The sequence below is a fragment of the Eschrichtius robustus genome, chromosome 10, assembly GCF_028021215.1.
Source record: "Eschrichtius robustus isolate mEscRob2 chromosome 10, mEscRob2.pri, whole genome shotgun sequence".
Classification (NCBI taxonomy): domain Eukaryota; kingdom Metazoa; phylum Chordata; class Mammalia; order Artiodactyla; family Eschrichtiidae; genus Eschrichtius; species Eschrichtius robustus.
Window position 1 is genome coordinate 4,350,331 of NC_090833.1, and position 21,645 is coordinate 4,371,975.

A 21,645-nucleotide genomic window follows, 5' to 3' on the forward strand; every position below is an offset into this window, starting at 1 on the left:
TGAAGCTAACCAGTGTCTTTATGCTAAAGCTGATGTTTCAAGGTAGTTACCTGTGGCTGGAACATAGAAGGGAAGTCAGAGAAGGCCCAGCTTTTGCCTTGATAAAGAAGCTCCAACTTCTCATTTCCTTTTCAGTAGAGTATAGTTGACAGAGCTGTTGATATAGCAAAACTCTGCAAGAGCAATGTTTTAAACATCTCATGCTCTATGTACTCATGTTCATGTATCATAAAAGCTACTTTTATGTTTAGTGACTGTTTCCTTTAAATCTAATATATGATGTTTAGTACTTCTTTAAACTGCTGAATTTTTATACTTAGGAAAAGACTTTCTAGAAGGATTGTCACATCCAGTATATTTTGTTGATAATAAGATATAAAGGACACTGCCCGTTTTTCTTTTCCTGTAGGTTTTATGGGAATTAGAAACCTCACGTCTCATAAATCACTTTGAAAAGGCCATGAAAGCAGAAATTGGAGATGATGACGAGTTATATATAATAGACAACAATGGAGAGGCACAGCTGTTTGACTTTACTGGCCAAGACTTTGAAAATAAGCTTCGAGTTCCTCTTCTTGAAATACTGAAATATCCTTATTTGCTTTTACATGAACGTGTTAGTGAGTATCTTGGGTGTTTCACAGTTGTATCATTTTTTTTATTTTAAGAATTGTAAGAATTGGGGTTTATCTATATTGAAAATCTGTTTCTTAAACGTATAATTAGGATACTTAGTATTTTTTTGCAAACGTTTTATTTTGAACGTTTCCAAACCTAGAAAAGTGAATTACACAGTGAATACCATGTACACACCACATAGATTCTACAGTTGCTAACATCTTGCTGTATTTGCTTTATCACATATTTATTCATCTATCCATTCAATTAATTTTCATTCTTGGAATTTGTCTGTAGCAGGGCTTTTCAGACTTGGCACTGTTGGCGTTTTGGACTGGATAATTCTTGGTGGGTGAGGGACGTGCTGTTTACTGTAGGATGTTTAGCAGCTTCCCTGGCCTCTCTCCACTAGATGCCGGTAGTGACTTGCTCTCCCCACTACCCTAGTTGTGACAACCAAAAATGTCTCCAGATATTGCCAAATGTCCCTTGGGAGTTGGGGGTCAGGGCCAGTGAGGAACAAAATCGCCAGGTTGAGAAGCACTGGTCTGTAGTAATTTTCAGTAATCACTATGGCATAGCATATTATGGCTGCCTAGATTTTGGTCATTTATATTTGCATTTCTTAATATGAATCTCTTGAAGACATTTTCCTGATCTATCAAATCTAACGAAATAACAGTATCTTTAAGGCACCCACTACTATATCTAGTCCACATTCAGATTTTCCCAGTAGCAAAATGTGTTTTTTGGATGATTTATTTAGAGTCTAATCAGGGACTGTGCATTTGGTTCCATATTTCTTACATCTCTTTTAATCCAGAAGAGTTTACTCTTATATATGTGTGCACAGATATCGATATAGATAGATAGATGTAGATTTTTTTTTTTTTTGTCATAACTTTGACTTGCTGAGACCAAATGGTTGCCCTAAAGAATAACGTGCTTCCTGGATTTTTCTGATTTCTTCCTTGTCATGTTATTTGACTTGTTTCTCTATCCTCTGTATTTTCAGTAAATTGAAAAGTATATCTAAAGATTTATTAGATAAATCAGTTCTTTCTAAATAAATTCAAAATAACTAGATTTTTAAATTCTAACAAGTCATTTTTCAAACATTTATTAAAGAGTACCATATCCAGAAAAGTATATAAGCTTGATTTTTCATAAACTAAACACACTTGTGTAGCTGGCACCCAGGTCAAGAAACAAAACATCATCAACACACCAGGAGCTCTCCTCTTGCTTTTCCAGTCATTGTTCCTCCTTCCCAAAGCTACCCACTGTCACTACAATATTCTTTGAAGCTTGACAAAATAAAGTTGATTCATCTGATACGGTAAATGTATGAGTCTATTCAGTATACTTCTGAAAGAGTGATGAAGAAATTTCCATAAAGCAACAGGGATTAGGATAGTGCTGGTACAGATAGACTAATGGAGCAGTGTAGAGAGTCCAGAAGTAAACCAAATATATTTGGGGAATTTACTCTTTGGTGATGATAGCATTTCAAACCAGTGGAGAAAATGGATTACTCAGTAACTGAGAGTAGGACAAAATAGCCATTTGGGGGGCAAAGGAAAGCTGATTTTATCACTGTGGTACAAGATAAAGTCCGCATGGATCAAAATGTAAAATGCTAATGGAATTGGACCTATAGCCATACCTCTAAGAAGATGCCCTCTGGAGATAATTATGCCCAGTGTGAAAAAAGATGTTTGTACTAGGAAAGTCAGAGCAATTCATAGGCACACACTATGGTCAACCTACCGGTCTTTCAGCAGCTAAATATCATTCTTCCTACATTTACAGCATTTTTATGCCTCAGTTTAAAAAAAAAAAGGAACAACTTTTCATTCACTTACAGAGCAACCGAAGGAGCCAAATTTAGGGAATCTTGATAAGTTGATAAGATTTATGTCTTAACGTTTACTGCCTTATTTTTTCTATTTAGATGAATTATGCGTTGAAGCACTTTGCCGGATGGAACAAGCTAATTGCTCCTTTCAGGTTTTTGACAAACATCCAGGGATATATTTGTTTTTGGTCCATCCCAATGAAATGGTGAGTGTGAGTGTTAGGCAGTGGAAGAGGGAATATTTTATTTTTGCACCTATAGTATAGATAACTATAATAGAGGTTTTTGGTGTGTACTTTGTTTAAAATATTTGCCAAAATTATTCTCTTGTTGTTGTAACATTACTGCAGTTAAGGAGAGGGTGCTGGGGGGCTCAAAGAAGAGAGTTAAGAGAGTAGGGAAACACTTCTGACAGGTGATGCTTCAGTTTAAAAGACAAATGAGGGAATAATCTGAACTTCCAGTGTGTTGACCTGAACTAATGAAGAAGGACTGTTTTCTCTTGCTTTTCTTGCTTGCCTGCCCCACTCTAAGCACATGGAAATACGAGTTAAAACACTTGAAATAACTATTTTGCTAATAGATGAGATTTTTAACAGGTGGTGGGGTAGAGGGGAGGACAAGGAAATTCAGTTCCTAGGTTGCCAGACAGGAAGAGGAACATGAGAATCAGAACAGCAGGTAGACAGAAGCAGAGAGCAACACCAGAGGCTTGGAACCTGACTTTGAGCTGATTGCTGGAGTTTGAGGACTTATCATCATGTGGCGAGGCAGCGTGTGCAGTAGGACCTGTGCACGTCGGCCTATAGAACTGAGTTACAACGTTAAGACAATAGCCATGAAGGGTTGCTCTGCCAGTCGAAGGATAGTGAAGAGGCTTTTTTTTAAGTGGCAAAGAAAGAACATGGTAATGGGATTTCCAGTCAGAATGGTGGTGAATTTCAGTCTCCTCTGTGCCAAACCCAAACAATGATAGAAAAAAATTCAAAAAGTGGAATTCTAAAAGGCCTATAATCACACTTTTCAAAAGGTAAATGTTTCTTTGGACCAGTAATGGAACAGAAATACAAAGTGATAAATGGTGGAAACCTGTATGTAGGCCTGGGTGGCTATAGGTAGCAGGGGACTGAGTTTGTGCATGATAATAAGAATTACAAGTATACTCCAGGCAAGGGTAGAACCAGAGTCAAGGCCTGTGCTTAAAATAAGGGTGGGGCTTTCCTGCCTGTGAAAGAAGATTGACAGAAAGTACAGCCAGCTGCTCTCTGGGACTGGCTTTCTTAACGCTGCAAACCAGTAGAGGAAGCCGGTCCAGCTGAGCAACCAGGACCTGGGCCAAGCACTTGCAGGCCTGGTGACTGGGTCTGCAGGGCCAGGAATGACTGTATTCTTCATTATATATGTGTTTCTATAGGTGAGGAAACTGAGTCAGGAGACTTAACCGCAGTTACACAGGCTAGTATGGTGACTGGGATTTGTATTATATAGGCAGCCTGACTCCAGAGCCCTAATGCTTTTTTTTTTAAGTTTTTATTTGAAAATACTTTAAAATTCTCAGAAAATTCTCAAAAATAAAAAAAGTGGAAAACACCTGTATACTCTTTAGCCGTATTCACCAATTATTAATGTTTCAGTCTACTTGTTCTATCATTTGCTTTCAGTTAACTACAAAGCTGTTTGTTTTCTGAACCATTTGAGAGTAGGTTGCATATATCATAGCCTTTTACCCCTAAATACTTCAGTGTATATTTCCTAAGAATAAGTATATTCTCACAATATTATAAACTTCAGTGAATTTAACATTGATACAGTAAGGTCTATTTTCCAGTTGTGTCATGTGATCCAGTGTACTTTGTAGCATTTTCCCCCTGTACTCCAGTATCCAGACCAGGATCAGGATTTACATGTAGTTGTGTTACATTAGTCTCCATTAATCTGTAACATTTCTGCAGCCTTTCTTTGTCTTTTATGACAATTACATTTCTGAAGAATAGTCATTTCTGCCTCCCTCCCATTTACAAAAAATAGAATGCTTTTCAGTTTGGGTTTGTCTGATGCTTGCACATGGTTAGGCTTCGGTTATACGTTCCAACTGGAGTACTACATGAGTGATGGATGTTATGTCCTTCTCAGGGTGTCAGATATACAGGCATGCCATATCGTTCGGCCTCTCATGGTGATGTTAATTTTGATCATCTGGTTGAGGTGTTGTCCAGTTTCTTCACTGTACAGTTTCTATTTCTTAAGTACTCTAAGATCACATAAATACCTTACTCCTCACCAGAATTTTCTCCTAAATTTAGCATTACCTGATGGTTCTTCCCTGAGCCAGTTTTTCTAAGATTGCAAAATAATTTCAACCCCAGCACTTTACACATTTACCAGTCAGCACTTGACATTGATTATACTATAATCAAGAGCCATTTTCCCTGCTCTTCATTTATTCATCTATTTATTATAAGTTATAGACTCATTGATTCCTTTGTATTTTTTTCGATAGCTTAAAATTCATTACTTAATTATGTTGGCATAGAGCCCATTCTTTTGTCCACTAGTTCCATGTTTTTCAAACTTTTTTGCCCATAACCTAAGTAAAAATGTTCTTCATCGAGTTCACACACATATATATACGTATGTGACCTAAACATTTCACAAAACAATACTTATTGTTACTGTGAAGGATGCCCACTGATTTTTTTAAATTTTATTTAGTTTTTAAGGTTGGTTGTGATCACTAAATTCAATTTTTCGTGCAGAATAAATTTAAAATCACTTCCCTGTGCTATATTGCCATGTAGAGGTGACCTTTGATTTCTTTTCAGGTTTCTCTTTTCATTTTTCTTTCCTTTTTTTAACTTTCTATTATGGAACATTACAAACATACAAAAGTAGATTGCTGTAGTGAACCCCCATATATCCATCACTGTGCTTCATCTGTTATCAATATGTGGTCAATATTCTACTCCTGTTAAGTTTAGTTACCGCAAATCTTAGACATCAGAGCATTTCATCCATAAAATACTTTAGTATGTGTATCAAAAAGGTAAGTGCTCTTAAAAAAAAACAATTACATCAACACACTTATAATAATAATAATAATAATATCATATTTCTAGTCAGTGTTTAAGTGAGTGGAAATTATTATCTCACAAATGCTTTATTAGGGTTAGTTCAAATCAGGATCATGTAAGGTTCACACATCGCATTCCAGTTGACCCTTGAGCAACATGGGTTTGAACTGCATGGGTCCTCTTATACACAGATTCTTTTTAATAGCATGTAGTATAGTACTACACAGTTCGAGGTTAGTTGAATCCATGATGCAGAACCGGGATATGGAGGGCTGCCAACTATGTTGTATTCGAATTATATTAGTGTATTCAACTACGCAGAGGGTAGGTGCCCCTAACCCTTCTGTGTTGTTCAAAGGTCAGTTGTAATTAGTATCTTGTGTCTTTTTTTTTTTTTTTTTTCTGTCATCATGGACCTTTTGGTTTATTTCCTTTAAATGTCTGAAAATCATATATTTTTCCTAAAGTACTTTATTCTATATGATAGTTTTTTTCTTCCAGTTTTATTGAGGTATAATTGACATACAGCACTGTATAAGTTTAAGCTATACAGTGTAAGGATTTTTTTTTTAATTAAAGTATAGTTGATGTATCTCGTGTCTTTTATAATCTGTAGAGAATCCTATTTTAACTATATTCTTGCTGTATGTAGACAGTTGTGTGTTAAATGAAGTAATGAATGTGTTATGCTTTTAGGTTCGGCGTTGGGCTATCCTGACTGCAAGAAACTTGGGAAAAGTAGACAGAGATGATTATTATGACTTACAGGAGGTTTTGACTTGCCTTTTTAAAGTTATTGAGTTGGGGCTTTTAGAAAGTCCAGACATTTATACTTCTTCTGTCCTTGAGAAGGGTAAACTGATTCTTCTGCCTTCACACATGTATGATACTGCCAACTACAAAAACTATTGGTTAGGTGAGTATTGTTCCTACACAAATATAATTAGTATTTTCCAATATTTCTTATGATTATCCTGCAAGGGAAGGGATCTCTTTTGGTAATCTGATCAAAATTGCTAAATAAAGGATTTCATAGTTCCCAGTTCTTGTTCTGTCATTAAATTGACTATTACAACATCTTGTCTTTAAACATTTTTTATCCTAGAAATCATCTGTGTAAGAGGTACATTTTCAAGTATGGCAAATAGATCTTTTATTTAAGGCAGTATTAGATGTTACAATATTAGCATAGCAGCTGACCTTAATAGGGTTTTGATCTATTGAAACAGAGGTTTAATACCTCTTTTCCCATCTGTAAAATATTTCCTGGAAGATAGAGATACTAACTTTGGTTTTCATCAAGTTGTATATTGACTTAAAATAGTTCTGTCCTACTTCATTGATTCAGAGTCTTACAGTCATGTGTATATTTGGCAGTGATTGGTACTTGAAATATGGTGATCTTAAAATTTAAGGGGTCTTTGATTTTATGAGATACAAATTGTGTGGTAGTCATTTTGGAAATGGTTTTCTAACCAAGTTCGTGCCATTTTCCCTTTTTATTCAGTCTAAAGTTCTGTTCTTAGGAGGAGTTGTATATGAATGTCTCAGACTTCAATGTCTGAGGCACTGGATACGTTTTTGTTTCATCTTACTGCCTTGTTATTCTTTTGCCAACTAAACTGGAGAAGGCATTAGGACAGTTTTATTTAATCAGTTCAAGAAAACTACACATGATCTTACAGGTATTTGCATGTTGCTGACCATTCTTGAGGAGCAAGCCATGGATTCACTGTTGTTGGGCTCAAACAAACAGAATGATTTTATGCAATCAATACTTCACACCATGGAGAGGCAATCAGATGGTAATAAACTTTATTTGCTGAATATTGCGATGATGGTGCACTTTGAAAATACTAGTGTCACTGTAAGAATTTGGGTGTATGATGTGGAGGAAAGAATGAACATTTTATGGTTTTGGTCACAGAGTCAGAATTTTAAATTGGAAAGGACCTTTAGAGTTTAACTCAGCACCTTACTTTTCATAAAAGAAGAAACTGAAGCCCAAGGAAGTTAACTTTTTAAAAAATTAATTAATCTTATTTATTTTTGGCTGCGTTGGGTCTTTGTTGCTGTGCACAGGCTTCCTCTAGTTGCGGCGAGCGGGGGCTACTCTTTGTTGCAGTGCGCAGGCTTCTCCATTGCAGTGGCTTCTCTTGTTGCGGAGCACGGGCTCTAGGTGCGCAGGCTTCAGTAGTTGTGGCACACAGGCTCAGTAGTTGTGGTGCACGGGCTTAGTTGCTCCGCAGCATGTGGGATCCTCCCAGACCAGGGCTCGAACCCGTGTCCCCTGCATTGGCAGGCAGATTCTTTCTTTAACATCTTTATTGGAGTATAATTGCTTTACAATGGTGTGTTAGTTTCTGCTGTATAACAAAGAGAATCAGCTATACATATACATATATCCCCATATCCCCTCCCTCTTGCGTCTCCCTCCCACCCTCCCTATCCCACCCATCTAGGTGGTCACAGAGCACCGAGCTGATCTCCCTGTGCTATGTGGCTGCTTCCCACTAGCTAGCTATTTTACCTTTGGTAGTGTATATATGTCCATGCCACTCTCTCACTTCGTCCCAGCTTACCCTTCCCTCTCCCCGTGTCCTCACGTCCATTCTCTACGTCTGCGTCTTTATTCCTGTCCTGCCCCTAGGTTCTTCAGAACCATTTCTTTTTTTATTTAGATTCCATCTATATGTGTTAGCATACAGTATTTGTTTTTCTCTTTCTGACTTACTTCACTCTGTACGACAGACTCTAGGTCCATCCACCTCACTACAAATAACTCGATTTCATTTCTTTTTATGGCGAGTAATATTCCATTGTATGTATATGCCACATCTTCTTTATCTATTCATCTGTCGACGGACACTTAGGTTGCTTCCACGTCCTGGCTATTGTAAATAAAGCTGCAGTGAACATTGTGGTAAATGACTGTTTTTGGATTATGGTTTTCTCAGGGTATATGCCCAGTAGTGGAATTGCTGGGTCGTATGGTAGTTCTATTTTTAGTTTTTTAAGGAACCTTCTTACTGTTCTCCATAGTGGCTCTATCAATTTACATTCCCACCAACAGTGCAAGAGGGCTCCCTTTTCTCCACACCCTCTCCAGCATTTATTGTTTGTAGATTTTTTGATGATGGCCATTCTGACTGGTGTGAGGTGATACCTCACTGTAGTTTTGATTTGCACTTCTCTAATGATTAGTGATGTTGAGCATCCTTTCATGTGTTTGTTGGCAATCTGTATATCTTCTTTGGAGAAATGTCTATTTAGGTTTTCTGCCCATTTTTGGATTGGGTTTTTTGTTTTTTTGGTATTGAGCTACGTGAGCTGCTTGTAAATTTTGGAGATTAATCCTTTGTCTGTTGCTTCATTTGCAAATATTTTCTCCCATTCTGAGGGTTGTCTTTTCATCTTGTTTATGTTTTCCTTTGCTGTGCAAAAGCTTTTAAGTTTCATTAGGTCCCATTTGTTTATTTTTGTTTTTATTTCCATGTCTCTAGGAGGTGGGTCAAAAAGGATCTTTTATGTCATAGAGTGTTCTGCCTATGTTTTGGCAGGCGGATTCTTTACCACTTCACCACTAGGGAAGTCCCAAGTCACCTCTTTAAGAAACATTCCATAATTGTCTTCACCTAACTGATGACTTTCTTCCTTATTTGAGAGCTTCCTAGACACAAGATAGCTTCAGTAGAGGATAAAAAAGTATATGAGAAGTTCTACACAAACGACTATGATAAAAAAAAAAGTAGAGTCTAAGAGCCCTGAGGGAAATAAAGCAGAAAGTTCTAGGGTTGTCAGTAATTGGGTGAGTTAGAGCACTTGCCTCCTAAGAATACTGCAGAAGATTGAATGGCTGGGATAGTTTGCTGCAGCGGGAGGTGTTTGAGCTGGCCTTTAAGGATGGATAGGATTTTTTTTGATAGGTGGTGCTAATAGTGAAGCGTTCTGGTTCTTACTTGGAAAAAGCCAGCTATCTGTTTTTTTCTGTAGGTGGTGTATCTTTATGTGAGTGTAAAAAAATAAATCTGGAAAGAAAGAATAGAGTAAGATCTTACAAGTGCTTGACTGAGGACTTCTCATTTCCTTAGAAGACATTAAGGAGCAAGTGAAGGTCTTTGAGTAGAGCATTGTTTTGCCAGTGCATGTAGAGAAGAGGGAAAGGACTGGGCATACGAGTGTGTGAGTAATGGGAATTCCTGCCAGTTGGATGAAATGGAGGTAACAGCAAAGCCATGTTGAGACCTGGGTGGATGAAGAGTGTGTATCTCTGCTTATCCAGTGGGTGAGGGGTTCAGTCCTTTATACCAACCAAATGACACACACAGTTCAGGATTTCTTGTATCATGGACTTTGTTTAGAGCTGAAAATACCAAGTTTTTCTTTCTCTCCCTTTTTTTTCTACTTTACTTCTGTTATTTATTGAAGGATGGGAGTATAAAGGTCTGGAAGAAGCAGAGGAGGAATGATTCTTTCAGGTTTGGCAAACAGGATGAGAAAGTTGAGTTTATCTAGACTATCTCAGTTTGTTCCACACGAAAAAATTTCTTAACAGAGGTGTATTGCTTTAAAAAAAAAAATGCAGACACTATTTAAAAGTTTGCCAGCTTTCTAAAACCTGTAGTTGGCAACGCTTTACTTTAAATTACTTCCTGCTTTGCTTTCAGTTTTGTTGCTACCCAGGTAAAGAATGCTTAATTCTCAGTATATTTTAGTACCTTTCTCTAATTGTTTTGTAATTTGGCAAATTACTCCATTGTATTTCAGATGATAGTGTGGATCCTTTCTGGCCAGCGTTACACTGTTTCATGGTGATTCTGGATCGCCTTGGATCTAAGGTCTGGGGTCAACTTATTGATCCTATTGAGGCATTTCAAACCATTATCAACAACGTGAGCTACAATAAAGAGATCCAGAATATACGGAACAGCTCTGTGAGGTTCGTTCAGTTCCTGTGTCAGGATTTCAAACAATCTGTATGAGGAAGTCTACTATAATTGACTTAACAGTAGGATTTTTCTCTTCTTTTTTTTACCCTTCATTTCAGTAATTTCTATTTATTCTTAATATTTAAGGAGCAAGTTAGAAGCGGAGTCATATTTGGATGATACGGTGACTTGCAGCCAGATTGTATACAATTATAACCCTGAAAAGACCAAAAAGGTAGAAAACATTTTGAGAATTCAGATGATATTGTATTGCCTTTATATTGTATAGACAGTGTTTTACGTGGTTAGTTGCATTGCTGATTTTATGATATGTAGCTATTCTGAATCAACTGTTGCATAAAACCTTTCTGATTGAACAGTAGCTCAAGAGGAAGAATGGGCTCTAATGAGAGCGTGCACACTTTGAGAGATTAATTTTTAGTACATTTTGGAAGGGTAGAACATTTATGGCATGAGGGAGATAAATCACATGACTAGAAATCAAAACCAACTGAAGGAAAGAGGTCCAGAGTACATGGAGGTTTTGTAAATTTAACCTTTTCATGAAACCTTAACCTCAAGATTGAACAATTTCTTGGGTGTTCGTATATGTACATCAAAACAGGAAAGTTGAGCAATGTCTTTTCTTGTTTGCAACTTGTGTGTTAAACCTGGCATGAATGGTGCTTGTTTATCTGAGTGTCAGTATCTCTTTCATTTTAGGATTCAGGGTGGAGATCAGCCATTTGCCCAGATTATTGTCCTAACATGTATGAAGAAATGGAAACATTAGCTAATGTGCTTCAGTCAGATATCGGTCAAGACATGCGTGTTCATAACAGCACGTTTCTGTGGTTCATCCCTTTTGTGCAGTCCCTCATGGATCTTAAGGATCTGGGTGTGGCTTATATAGTGGAGGTTATTCATCATCTGCATTCTGAAGTCAAAGACGTCCTCAACCAGACAGACGCCGTGTGTGACACAGTCACTGAGTTTTTCCTTCTCATTTTGGTGTCAGTGATTGAACTTCATAGAAATAAAAAGTGTTTGCACTTGCTGTGGGTTAGTTCCCAGCAGTGGGTGGAAGCCGTCGTAAAATGTGCCAAGCTTCCCACCACCGCGTTTGCACGGAGTTCTGAGAAGTCGTCTGGAAACTGCGCCAAAGGCACAACAATGATAACATCTCTGTCATTGCATTCAGTGCCATCTAACTCTGTACAACTTGCTTGTGTGCAGCTGATCAGAAGTCTCCTTAAAGAAGGCTATCAGCTTGGGCAGCAGACTCTTTGTAAGCGATTCTGGGATAAGCTCAACTTATTCCTGCGAGGAAATTTATCTTTAGGTTGGCAGTTGACTAGTCAGGAAACCCATGAGTTACAAACTTGTTTAAAGCAAATTATTAGAACCACAAAATTCAAAGTACCTCAATGTAGCACTTCTGTGGATCTGACTCCTCCATGTAAAGCGCCTCCTGCATCTTATAATAAAGAAGAAAGTGAACAAACAGGGAAGAAGTCTAAAAAAGACAGGCACTGTCTGGAAAACTCCAGCCCAACATTCTCTAAAGAACCAATGAAAGCTGATGCATGTCAAGTGCAAGAGAGTATTTTCAGCAAAGCAAATAATGCCATAGAAGAGGATAATGAGCAAACTTACATAAAAGATTTGAAACTCGAAGACCATTTCTCAGCTGAGTTGTGCTTGAAGCCGAGGAGTAAAAGGCTTGTTAATGAAAGAGCTCGAGGCCAAGTTAAAATAAGTACAGGGAAGCATAAGTCTGTAAAAGAGAATTCCTCATATACCCCACAGAATTGTACTTCAAGAAATGGTCCAGAAAAGGTATTTGACAGAGGAATAATAACATCAACATGTTTGTTGACTGATTCTAGCAGTGACTGTCTGGAAAAGGTGTCCACATCCAATGAGGATTTCTCTTTAAAGGATGATGCTCTTGGCAAAACCTCAAAAGCAAAAACTAAGGCACATAAAGATGAAATCTGTGCTGAGTTACCACATGTAATAAAAAAGCAGCACAGGAAAAGTATCACTTTAGAGGAAAACCTGACTGTATCTAGCATCGAAAGTTTCTGTTCAAAGAAAGATACAGGAGGTCAGAAAGGATACGGCTTCATACACAATCCCTCTTTAGGCCCTAATGGTATTCTGGATGATAAAAATGGAGAACAAAAATCTGAAAACAGTTTATTGCTGAAAAAGGAACAAGTAAAGGAAGAAGAGTCAGGCATTTTCTCTACCCCTGAAATCAGTTGTCAAATACTGGAATGTCATGTTGATAATAAAGATTTGGTCTCATTTACAGAAATGACCAATATTTTTGTGGAGAAAACACCTCCCTTTAAAGATCCTGTGACTGGACTTGAATCAAGAGATACGGAAATTAGCAAGAGTACCGTTCAGTTTTCTTCTAATTTAAGAGAACAGGCCCTTAGCATCAGTCATAATTCTGACACCGTAACAGATTCTCAGATAGACAGAGACCTCCACGAATTATCTTTAATAGCTCAAGCCAGTGTTACTAAGTTCCCATCAGATTCAACTAAAAAAAAAAGTCTATCCCAGCTACAAAGAAAAGTTAAAGATGATAGACGACGTTTCACAGCCAACAAAAATAGTGTCAGGGAAACCTGCTGTGGACAGGTTATTATTATTTCAGATTCTGATGAAGATGATGATAATGGTGATGAAAGAATTGTGGGTTTTAAGAAACACATTAGACAGGATAAAACATGCATTGAGAAAGACTGTCCAGAGCAGCATACTTCAATAGCTAACACAAATGTGGAACAGAAGGTAAAGGAAGAAAATACAAGGTCCCATTTGCAGTTTGAGGAATCTGATTCTCAGTTTTTTGAGTTTGAAAGTCCATGTGAAGTGTTTTCAGTTTGGCAAGATCAGAAACCAGACAACAAGAATTCAGTTCAAGAGAATGAAGAAAATTCGTGCTTGACTCATATCACAAATGATGGGGGTTATGATACAGATTATGTACCTGAAGAGGTCATTAAAAAAGCAGCAGAGGGCATTGAGGAACACGCAGAACCACACAGTAGTAGTATTTCTGTTGAGAAATTTTGTGAAATTGAAGTGAAGAAACCCAAGAGAAAACGATACAAGAAAGCTGCTATGGCTGAAGATCCTGTAAGGCCTTCATCTCCTGTCAAAAGTGAGGACCAGTCTGATGTTCTTAATGAGAGAGATGTGACTGAAAATGATTTTGAAAGTATAGACATAAGGACTACAACTCCCAATTCAAGCATTCAGAGAACCACTACTGTTTCCCTGAAGAGGTCTCCACCAAAGCTTCGCACTTATTCCAAACCTGTTAGGAGAGTCTCACTTTCTAAAACTCCTAAAAAAACACATTCGGATACCAAAACAGGACAGAGTAAAAGTTTAAATTACCTAAGTTGTAGAACAACTCCTGCTATAGTGCCACCAAAGAAATTTCGCCAGTGTCCTGAACCAACTTCAACGGTTGAGAAACTTGGTCTGAAAAAGGCTCCTCGTAGGGCATTTGAGTTGTCCCAGCGATCTTTGGAGTGTTTAGCTCAGTTACGTGACCATGGCAAAACTGTTGGAGTAGTTGATACCCGGAAAAAGACTAAGTTAATTTCTCCTCAGACTCTCTCTGTCAAAAATAATAAGAAACTGCTGACGAGTCAAGACCTTCAGTTGCGAAGGCAGAGGAGGCCCAGATCACAACAAAACAGACAAGGATGTTTTGATTATCAAAGTACAGATACAGCACGAGCCGGGCCACATGCAGCACAGAATTCTGACAAATTTGTGCCAGAATCAGATACATCAGATTATAGTTATAAAAGAGGAGCTGAGGTAACTGCTAAAAGTAAGGAAAAACAGTTAATAAAATGTGTGTCTTCTGAAGCAGAACCCACGAAAGCAAAATGTGTTTCTCAGGTAGCTGATGACACTTGTCTTTTGAACCAGTGTAATTCTGTAGTGTTAAATGGAGAAATACCAACAAATGAAATAGTTGTTTCTACCTCAGGGGACCCTTTAGGTGGAGGTGACCTAACAGTACATCATTTAGATGTGGCAGCTTTGAAAGAGGGAGAGCCTGAATCCAGCAGTGACATAGAGGAAGATAATATATTTTTAACACAATGTGATCCTGAAGATATGGATTTATGTTCACAAATGGAGAAAGAGAATGATAAACTCATTGAAGTAGTTCATGGAAAAGATACAGTCCAGGTAGAAGAAGATTCTGTGAGTCGGCCTCAGTTGGAATCTTTGAGTAGCACAAAATGTAAGTACAAAGATTGTGTTGAAACACTGAAAAACCAGGGTGAATACTGTTCAAAACACTCTGAAGCTAAAGCAGCAGATGAAGATATATTTCGTAAACCTGGCTTGCCTCTCTCTGCATCTAAACGTTCGAGACCTTCCACTGCTAAGATTTTTAGCTCCAGTAGTACTTCACGAATTGCTGGTCTTTCCAAGTCTTTGGAGAGTACGTCAGCGCTCCTGCCAACTCTGAAAAATAAGTCAAGTGGGGTACAATCTGTTTTGAAAGTACCACAGCCAGCCTCTCTGGTGTCTCAGAAGCCAGTGGCTGAAGTGAAGGGTTTGTGCAACGTTCTCCGTTCTCATACTCCAAATAATTCCAACAGGCAAGGCTACAGAGTTCCATTTGGTGAAAACAGATCTTTCTTGGCTACCTCTCCAGTAAACATTCTCTTGTCAGCACAGTCCATCTCTGACAACTTCGTTGAAGAGATCTTAAAATGGAAATACGAAATGTTTGTGAACTTTGATCATTGCGGACCCCCGTCAACTCTTTGTCAGTCCATCGCAAGACATGTGCCTGTGAGATTTCAAGATTGTGGAGATTATTTTGATGTGTTTTTCCCTTTGATGATACTGAATACTTTTGAAACAGTAAGTATATGTTCTAATCATATACGTTCAGACTTTGAAATTACCTTTACCATGCTGAGTACAGCTAAAATAACTGATCGCGTTTTGATTTAGATGTAGCTTGTAGATTTCATGTTGAACAGACATTGTCCCCGACACTGTTGTAGATGCTGGTGATACAGAGGAAACACTTAAACTCGGCCCTTCTGGAGCTTACAGACACAATTCAGAGTGCTAATGTACCAAGTCCAGAGGTGGCACAGGAGGAGGAAACGTTTTTCAGTGTAAAATAAAGGAAGATTTCTCAGAGGACGTAGTCTCTCATCTGCATTTATTTTTTTGAAAAGTATTGTAAACCTTTACTGAAGTTTTCTTGAGGAGGTAGCAAAGGGCAGGTTACACTGCAGCACAAAGCAATAAATCCCAAATTTCTCATCTGTCTTCCCAACTTCTTATGCCTCATAGCAGCCTTTAGCTGCCTCCCTACCCCAACACATCCCATTCTGGTTCTTTTCTCTTTCTTACTCCCCGACTGGGATTGCCAAGTAAAATATAGGATTCCCAGTTACATTTGAACCTCAGAAAAACAGCTAGTTAATTCTTTATTGTAAACATTCACCTGCGCTTTGAAGGATGTTTTTGGTGTTCTCAAAGCAGGTAGATTTTTACTTTTTTTCAAATTCCTTTAAAAAAATAAAACCCAAAACGTGAGCGTGCAATAAGACTTTTCAAAATCAAGAGCACTGAGGTAAATACCCATGTATTCAGTCAGCAGATACTTGGGTGCCTGATACTTGCCAAGTACTATCACAGCCCTGGGGGGTAAAGTGGTGAACACGACAGACAAGGCCTCTGCCTTCTGGGAGTGATCATTTCAGATCAGGACAAAAGGCTCTAGAGTGCTCTAGAATGATCTAGAACAAAAGGGAGCGGGCACTTTAGACTGAAAGGTGAGACAGCCTCTGTGAGCGATGGTATTCACACTGAGACCAGAGTGAGTAGAAGGAGTTGGCCATAGGAAGTATATCCCAGGCAGAGAGACTGCAAAGATCCAGCTTAGAATTGTTAAAGGCAAAGGAGATGTACTGCACAAAGAGGCAAGTTGGTGTCAATTTATGCCCTAAATTTAAGCCGTTGTCTTAATTATTTTACTAGTGTTTCAGAAGCATTAGAAACAGCTGATTGATACAGGGTCTTCAGTTTCTCTCCTTAACAACAATGTGAAATAGTATTACAAGAATGATTTTCTTACCTTACAAAATTGTTAGCTCAGTGAACAGTGTATACGGTTAAATAAGCTGGGGAAAATAGAGATTTTCTTCATTTTGAAGCTTATTTTTTTCTTGAACGTTTATCCTTTCCAGAAAGCACTAAATCGCTTAGAAGCTATCCATAGCCCTTAAATTTAGGACACATATTTGTGATTTTATTTTTCCCTTAGTTAAGAAGTATTTATATGTTTCTCTTTAAGATTTCTTCCTTCAGGACATTTCTGTAGCCAAAACCTTTTCAAAACAGAATGAGCACAAGTTCCTTTTGTATATACACGAAGTTTAAAATAGTCAAATACTTGTGGAAGGCCCATTATAAAAAAAAATCAGCAGCCACTCTCATCTCCCCAAGTAATTATTTTTGATCCTTGATGGATCCTTTTGTTATTTACTTCCATATTTCTAAATAACATGCCACTATTTTGACTTGTGAATTTTTCAGTTCTAGACATTTTCTGTAGTTACCAGTGCAGGAAGTACCCTCTCTTCCCAGCCCTGTGTTCACACACACTTCTCCTGTTTCCCCATCCTCACTATGGAGTAGTCTTGTAATTTTTAGGTCAGTATTTGTTATTATTTTGACTATATAAAAGGTGTCCGCGGCTAAGTCATGTGGTAGCTGTAACTACTTTTCGTTTCCGACTCTTTGGTTTCTCTGGATTTATTCTTTTATTTACTTAATTTTCTATGTACTTATTACTAAATTAGCTTCAGACTGTCTCTTGGATGTTTAGGTCTCTCAGTATGATCAGGCACATCAGATAGTTGATAAATTTCATCTTCTTGGTTTAGGATGGTTAACCTGAAATGCTCACCATCCTCATCCTAGGGCTTGCATTTCCTTCTTTCCTGTGTTGGATCTCTGTCTCCTGTACCCAGGGTTGTCTGTTTTTGTCATCCCCTCATTTTAGTAAGGCACATCCTTCAAGCTTCCTGAGAAAAGAACGTGTAGGAGGTAAATTTTGAAACTTTGCCTGTCTTAAAATTTCTGTTTTGCCATCTCTGTCTGTCTTTGTTGTTGTCGTCGTTCTACTTCCTTGGAGACTTTCTCAGCGTCCGAGTCTATTGAAAAATTTTTGAGCATATTTTTAGTTTCACGGAACTCTTGTTCTCTGATTATTCCTTTTTATAGGATTCTGTGCTTTTTTCATGTACACGGTATTTTTTTATTACCTGAAGTTAATTAATGATGAGTTTAAAGTTAGTTGAAAGTTTTCCTCTCTTTGCGTCGTCCCTGTTTTCCCAGTTGCTTTTTTCCTATTCATTTTAGTGTCTGCAGACCTTTCATGTTAACTCCTTTCTTCACGTGTCTAATGATTTTTGGTGGTTTACTCACATTTAAGAACAGGATACTAAAAAGCAGATTGGAGCATTGTTCATAATAGCCAAAAGTTGAAAACAACCGAGATGTCCATCAGGAGATGAATGGATAAACAAAACATGGTATATGCAGACAATGGAATATTAGTCTACTATCAAAAGGAATGACCCGTTATATGTACTTTTACCTGTTCTTTGATGAACCTTGAAAATATTATGCTAAGTGAAAGAAGTCAGGTACAGAAGGCCACATATTGTGTAATTCCATTTATATGAATTTTCCAGAATAGGCAAATCCGTAGAGACAGAAAGTGGATTAGTAGTTGCCAGGGGATGGGTGGGGGCGCGGGAATTAGGACTGACTGCTAATAGGTATAAGGCTTGTTTTGGGATGGTGGGAATGTTCTGGAATTAGATAATGGTGATGGTTGCACAAAATAGTGAATGTACTAAAAACACACTGTAGTGTGCACACTTTAAAGTGGTGAATTTTATATTGTGAAATATATCTCAACTTTTTAATGCTATAGGAAAAGAGGATGTATTTAAATAATGACAAGTCAAAAGAGATGCTTAGGAAAACAGATACTTTTACTAAACTGGTCCATTATTATTTGCACTGTGGACGTCAAATGTGATCTGAAGGACACCAATCACATGGTGAAATCCAAATTAGTTTCATTCTTTATATTAAGATTATATGCTTAGGTATAGTTATAATCTATATTTTGTTACATGTAAGATTTTAAAACAGATTAGAAGCTCTGAGTGAAAGGGTTAGGCTTGTTGACCATCGGCATTTTATTGGGAAGCCTCATCCCCACCCTCATGTCACTCTTTTTAGTCTTTTTTTTTTTTTTCCCCCTCTTAGTGAGATCAGATTTCCCCAAGAAGAATCTTCAGATCGATTGCCTGGAAAGCATAGGCCTGATGGGGAGCTGACTGTGGGGTGAGGGTGGGGGCAGAGGTAAGGGTCCAGGCATTCAGTATATAAACATTTGCTTAATTCCCTTTCTTAAAAAATTTATTTTATTTTATTTTTAAAATTTATTTATTTATTTATTTTTGGCTGCGTTGTGTCTTCGTTGCTGCACGCGGGCTTTTCTCTAGCTGTGACAAGGGCTTCAGTAGTTGTGGCTCGTGGGCTCTAGAGCGCAGGCTCAGTAGTTGTGGCGCACGGGCTTAGTTGCTCCGCGGCATGTGGGATCTTCCCGGACCAGGGATCGAACCCATGTCCCCTGCATTGGCAGGCGGATTCCTAACCACTGCGCCACCAGGGACGTCCCGCCCCCCACCTTTTTTTTTTTAAGTACAGTATCCCCTCTCTGTCTGCTGCCCCACAGCCAGAGACTGTCACACTTTATAGAGATGAAACCGCTATAGCTTTTTGCTAGGAACAGGGAGGGGCAGTCTCCCTTCAGCCCTCCTCCTTCTAGAGGTGTATGTCAGATGCTTCCTGCTTAGAGTTCAGCTTCTTGGACTTCCTGAGTTAGTTAACCATTCATCCATCTGCTTACCAGCTTCCCAGATTTTGATACTCTTGCCTCCTCTTCTGTTCTCTTCATCCTAATGAATTAATCCTGTTGTGAAAAATCCCTTGGGTGTTTTAGTGGGGTTTCAGGGGGAATGAAAGGAAATGCCTGTGTTCAATCTGTCATCTTTACCATGAAGTTTCATCTTGTTCTTTTTTTTTTTAACCATGTAGTGAAACAGCATTGTTTTAGCATTTCTAGTTTATATAGGCCAACATTTATTAATGGTATTATTAATATACCTTGATTACTTTTTTTTTTTTTCCCCACTGTACCATGTGGCTTGTGGGATCTAAGTTCCCTGACCAGGGATTGAACCTGGGCCCTCAGCAGTGAAAGCGCTAACAACTGAACTGCCAGAGAATTCTCAGATACCTTGATTACTTTTAATTTTTATTCTTTCTGATAAGCCAGAGACTGTGGCATCAACCAAAGTCTTGGGCCAAGGCTTCTTACCCTCATTTGGATGTAATTTGACTTCATGATATTGTTTGTTAATGGAATGCTGAAGTGTGTTTAGAGTCCTTTGACAAAAATGTGGTTGGTATCCTATTTAGGACATGAAATGCAGTGTTTGGTTATCCAGTTATTATGTCTTATTGCAGGTGGAATGCAATGACCTTGCGTAGAATTATCCCTTGCCCCAAAGGGCAAACGAGCAAATTCAACTTTTAGAAATATGAGTCTCTTGAATAAAAAAAAAAAAAAAAAATCCCACAAGGACTCAGAGGCAAAAAATATACAAATCAATTTTCACAGCAAAGTAAAGGAGCTGTTACAGTGGAGGATTACTGGACTGAATGTCAATATTATGACATAGTATGAGTGTGTTTCGTGTTTGGTAATTGCAATCATTGTTGCTTTTGTTGTGGTCATCCGTTTACAATGCTTGGTGTCAGTTGATTTATCTCTTGTAAAAATAAAATACAGTCTGTGTGGGGAAAAAAAAAAGAAATATGAGTCTTTTGGGTACTGATGTGACTGATAGAGGATATATTAGTTTTTAATCCTTACGCTTAACACACAAAAGTATTAGATAAATGTGCACTATTTTGACAGGGACCAATTTTTTGGGTCAGTTTTGGCAAATACTCTTTTTTCTTAAAGTTTCGGTTTGCTGGCTCTGTCTGCAGTCCCCTTCTGTTACCTGTGTGTGCATGCACGTATATGCAGAGTGTAATTGGCAGGCGCTTTTTAGGTTGTGTAGACAAGGAGCAGGCAGAAAGGGGGCTCTTCTGGAGTACGAGCTGTGATTCTTAGTGCCCAAACCCCTTATAGGGAGATTGCACCGTTTTTTAGCTAATTTCCAATTATAATTTGTTCTGTGAAGGAAACAAAACAGGTTGATATGATGAGCGACATTGGGAGGCTGCTTTTGAGATCAGGCTGAGAGCCAGGAGAGGAGGGTTTTGTGCAGAGGAGGGGGGAGGGTCAAGACTATAATGCTTTGAGGTAGGCCTAACTGAGCATGTGTGAGCAAAGAGATTAGGCTGATGTGGCTGGAGTGAGGTAACTTAGAGGTAAAGGGAAATGAAGTAAGATTGGAGAAATCAGTCAAGAGCTGGATGGTATACAACCCTGTAAGTGCAGGTTGGGGTTTCATTCTCAGTACAGTGAGAAGATGTTGGAGGATTTTTAGTTGGTTGGTGTTTAGGCTGGGGGAGTAGCAATATGTAGTAGTTTACTTTTTTTTTTAAAAGAAACATTCTTAGTTGCTCATTAGAGAATAACTGTAGAAAGGTAAGCATGGATGCAGTAGACCTGTCGGGGGCTATTATAGTAGCCCAGGAGAAAGATGATGGTAGCTTGATCTAGGTGGTAGCTATGGAAATAAAGAGAAGTGAATTCATTGGGCGTAAATTTTGGAGATAGTACTCAGTACTTATCTCTTTTTTTTTTGGTATAAATTTATTTTATTTATTAATTTTTGGCTGGGTTGGGTCTTGGTTGATGAGCACAGGCTTTCTCTAGTTGCAGCGAGCTGGAGAAACTCTGCATAGCATCCCCCATTATCAACATCCCCTACCAGTGTAGTACATTTGTACAACTGATGAACCTACATTGACACGTCATTACCACCCAGAGTCCATAGTTTTCATTAGGGTTCACTCTTGATTTGTACATTCTAAGGGTTTGGACAAACGT

At 38.2% G+C, this 21,645-nt stretch overlaps 1 protein-coding gene across 2 annotated transcripts in view; it reads left to right on the top strand.

Annotated features, from left to right (window-relative positions):
- Positions 1-21,645, top strand: part of SETX (senataxin) — an 81,073-nt gene that overhangs the window by 14,329 nt on the left and 45,099 nt on the right. For both annotated transcript variants that reach the window (XM_068552980.1, XM_068552981.1), the window contains exons 4-10: positions 410-620; positions 2,573-2,682; positions 6,244-6,463; positions 7,233-7,352; positions 10,315-10,486; positions 10,623-10,710; positions 11,199-15,398. In XM_068552980.1, the coding sequence (XP_068409081.1) occupies positions 410-620; positions 2,573-2,682; positions 6,244-6,463; positions 7,233-7,352; positions 10,315-10,486; positions 10,623-10,710; positions 11,199-15,398 (5,121 nt within the window). The remainder of the gene's footprint in view (positions 1-409; positions 621-2,572; positions 2,683-6,243; positions 6,464-7,232; positions 7,353-10,314; positions 10,487-10,622; positions 10,711-11,198; positions 15,399-21,645) is intronic.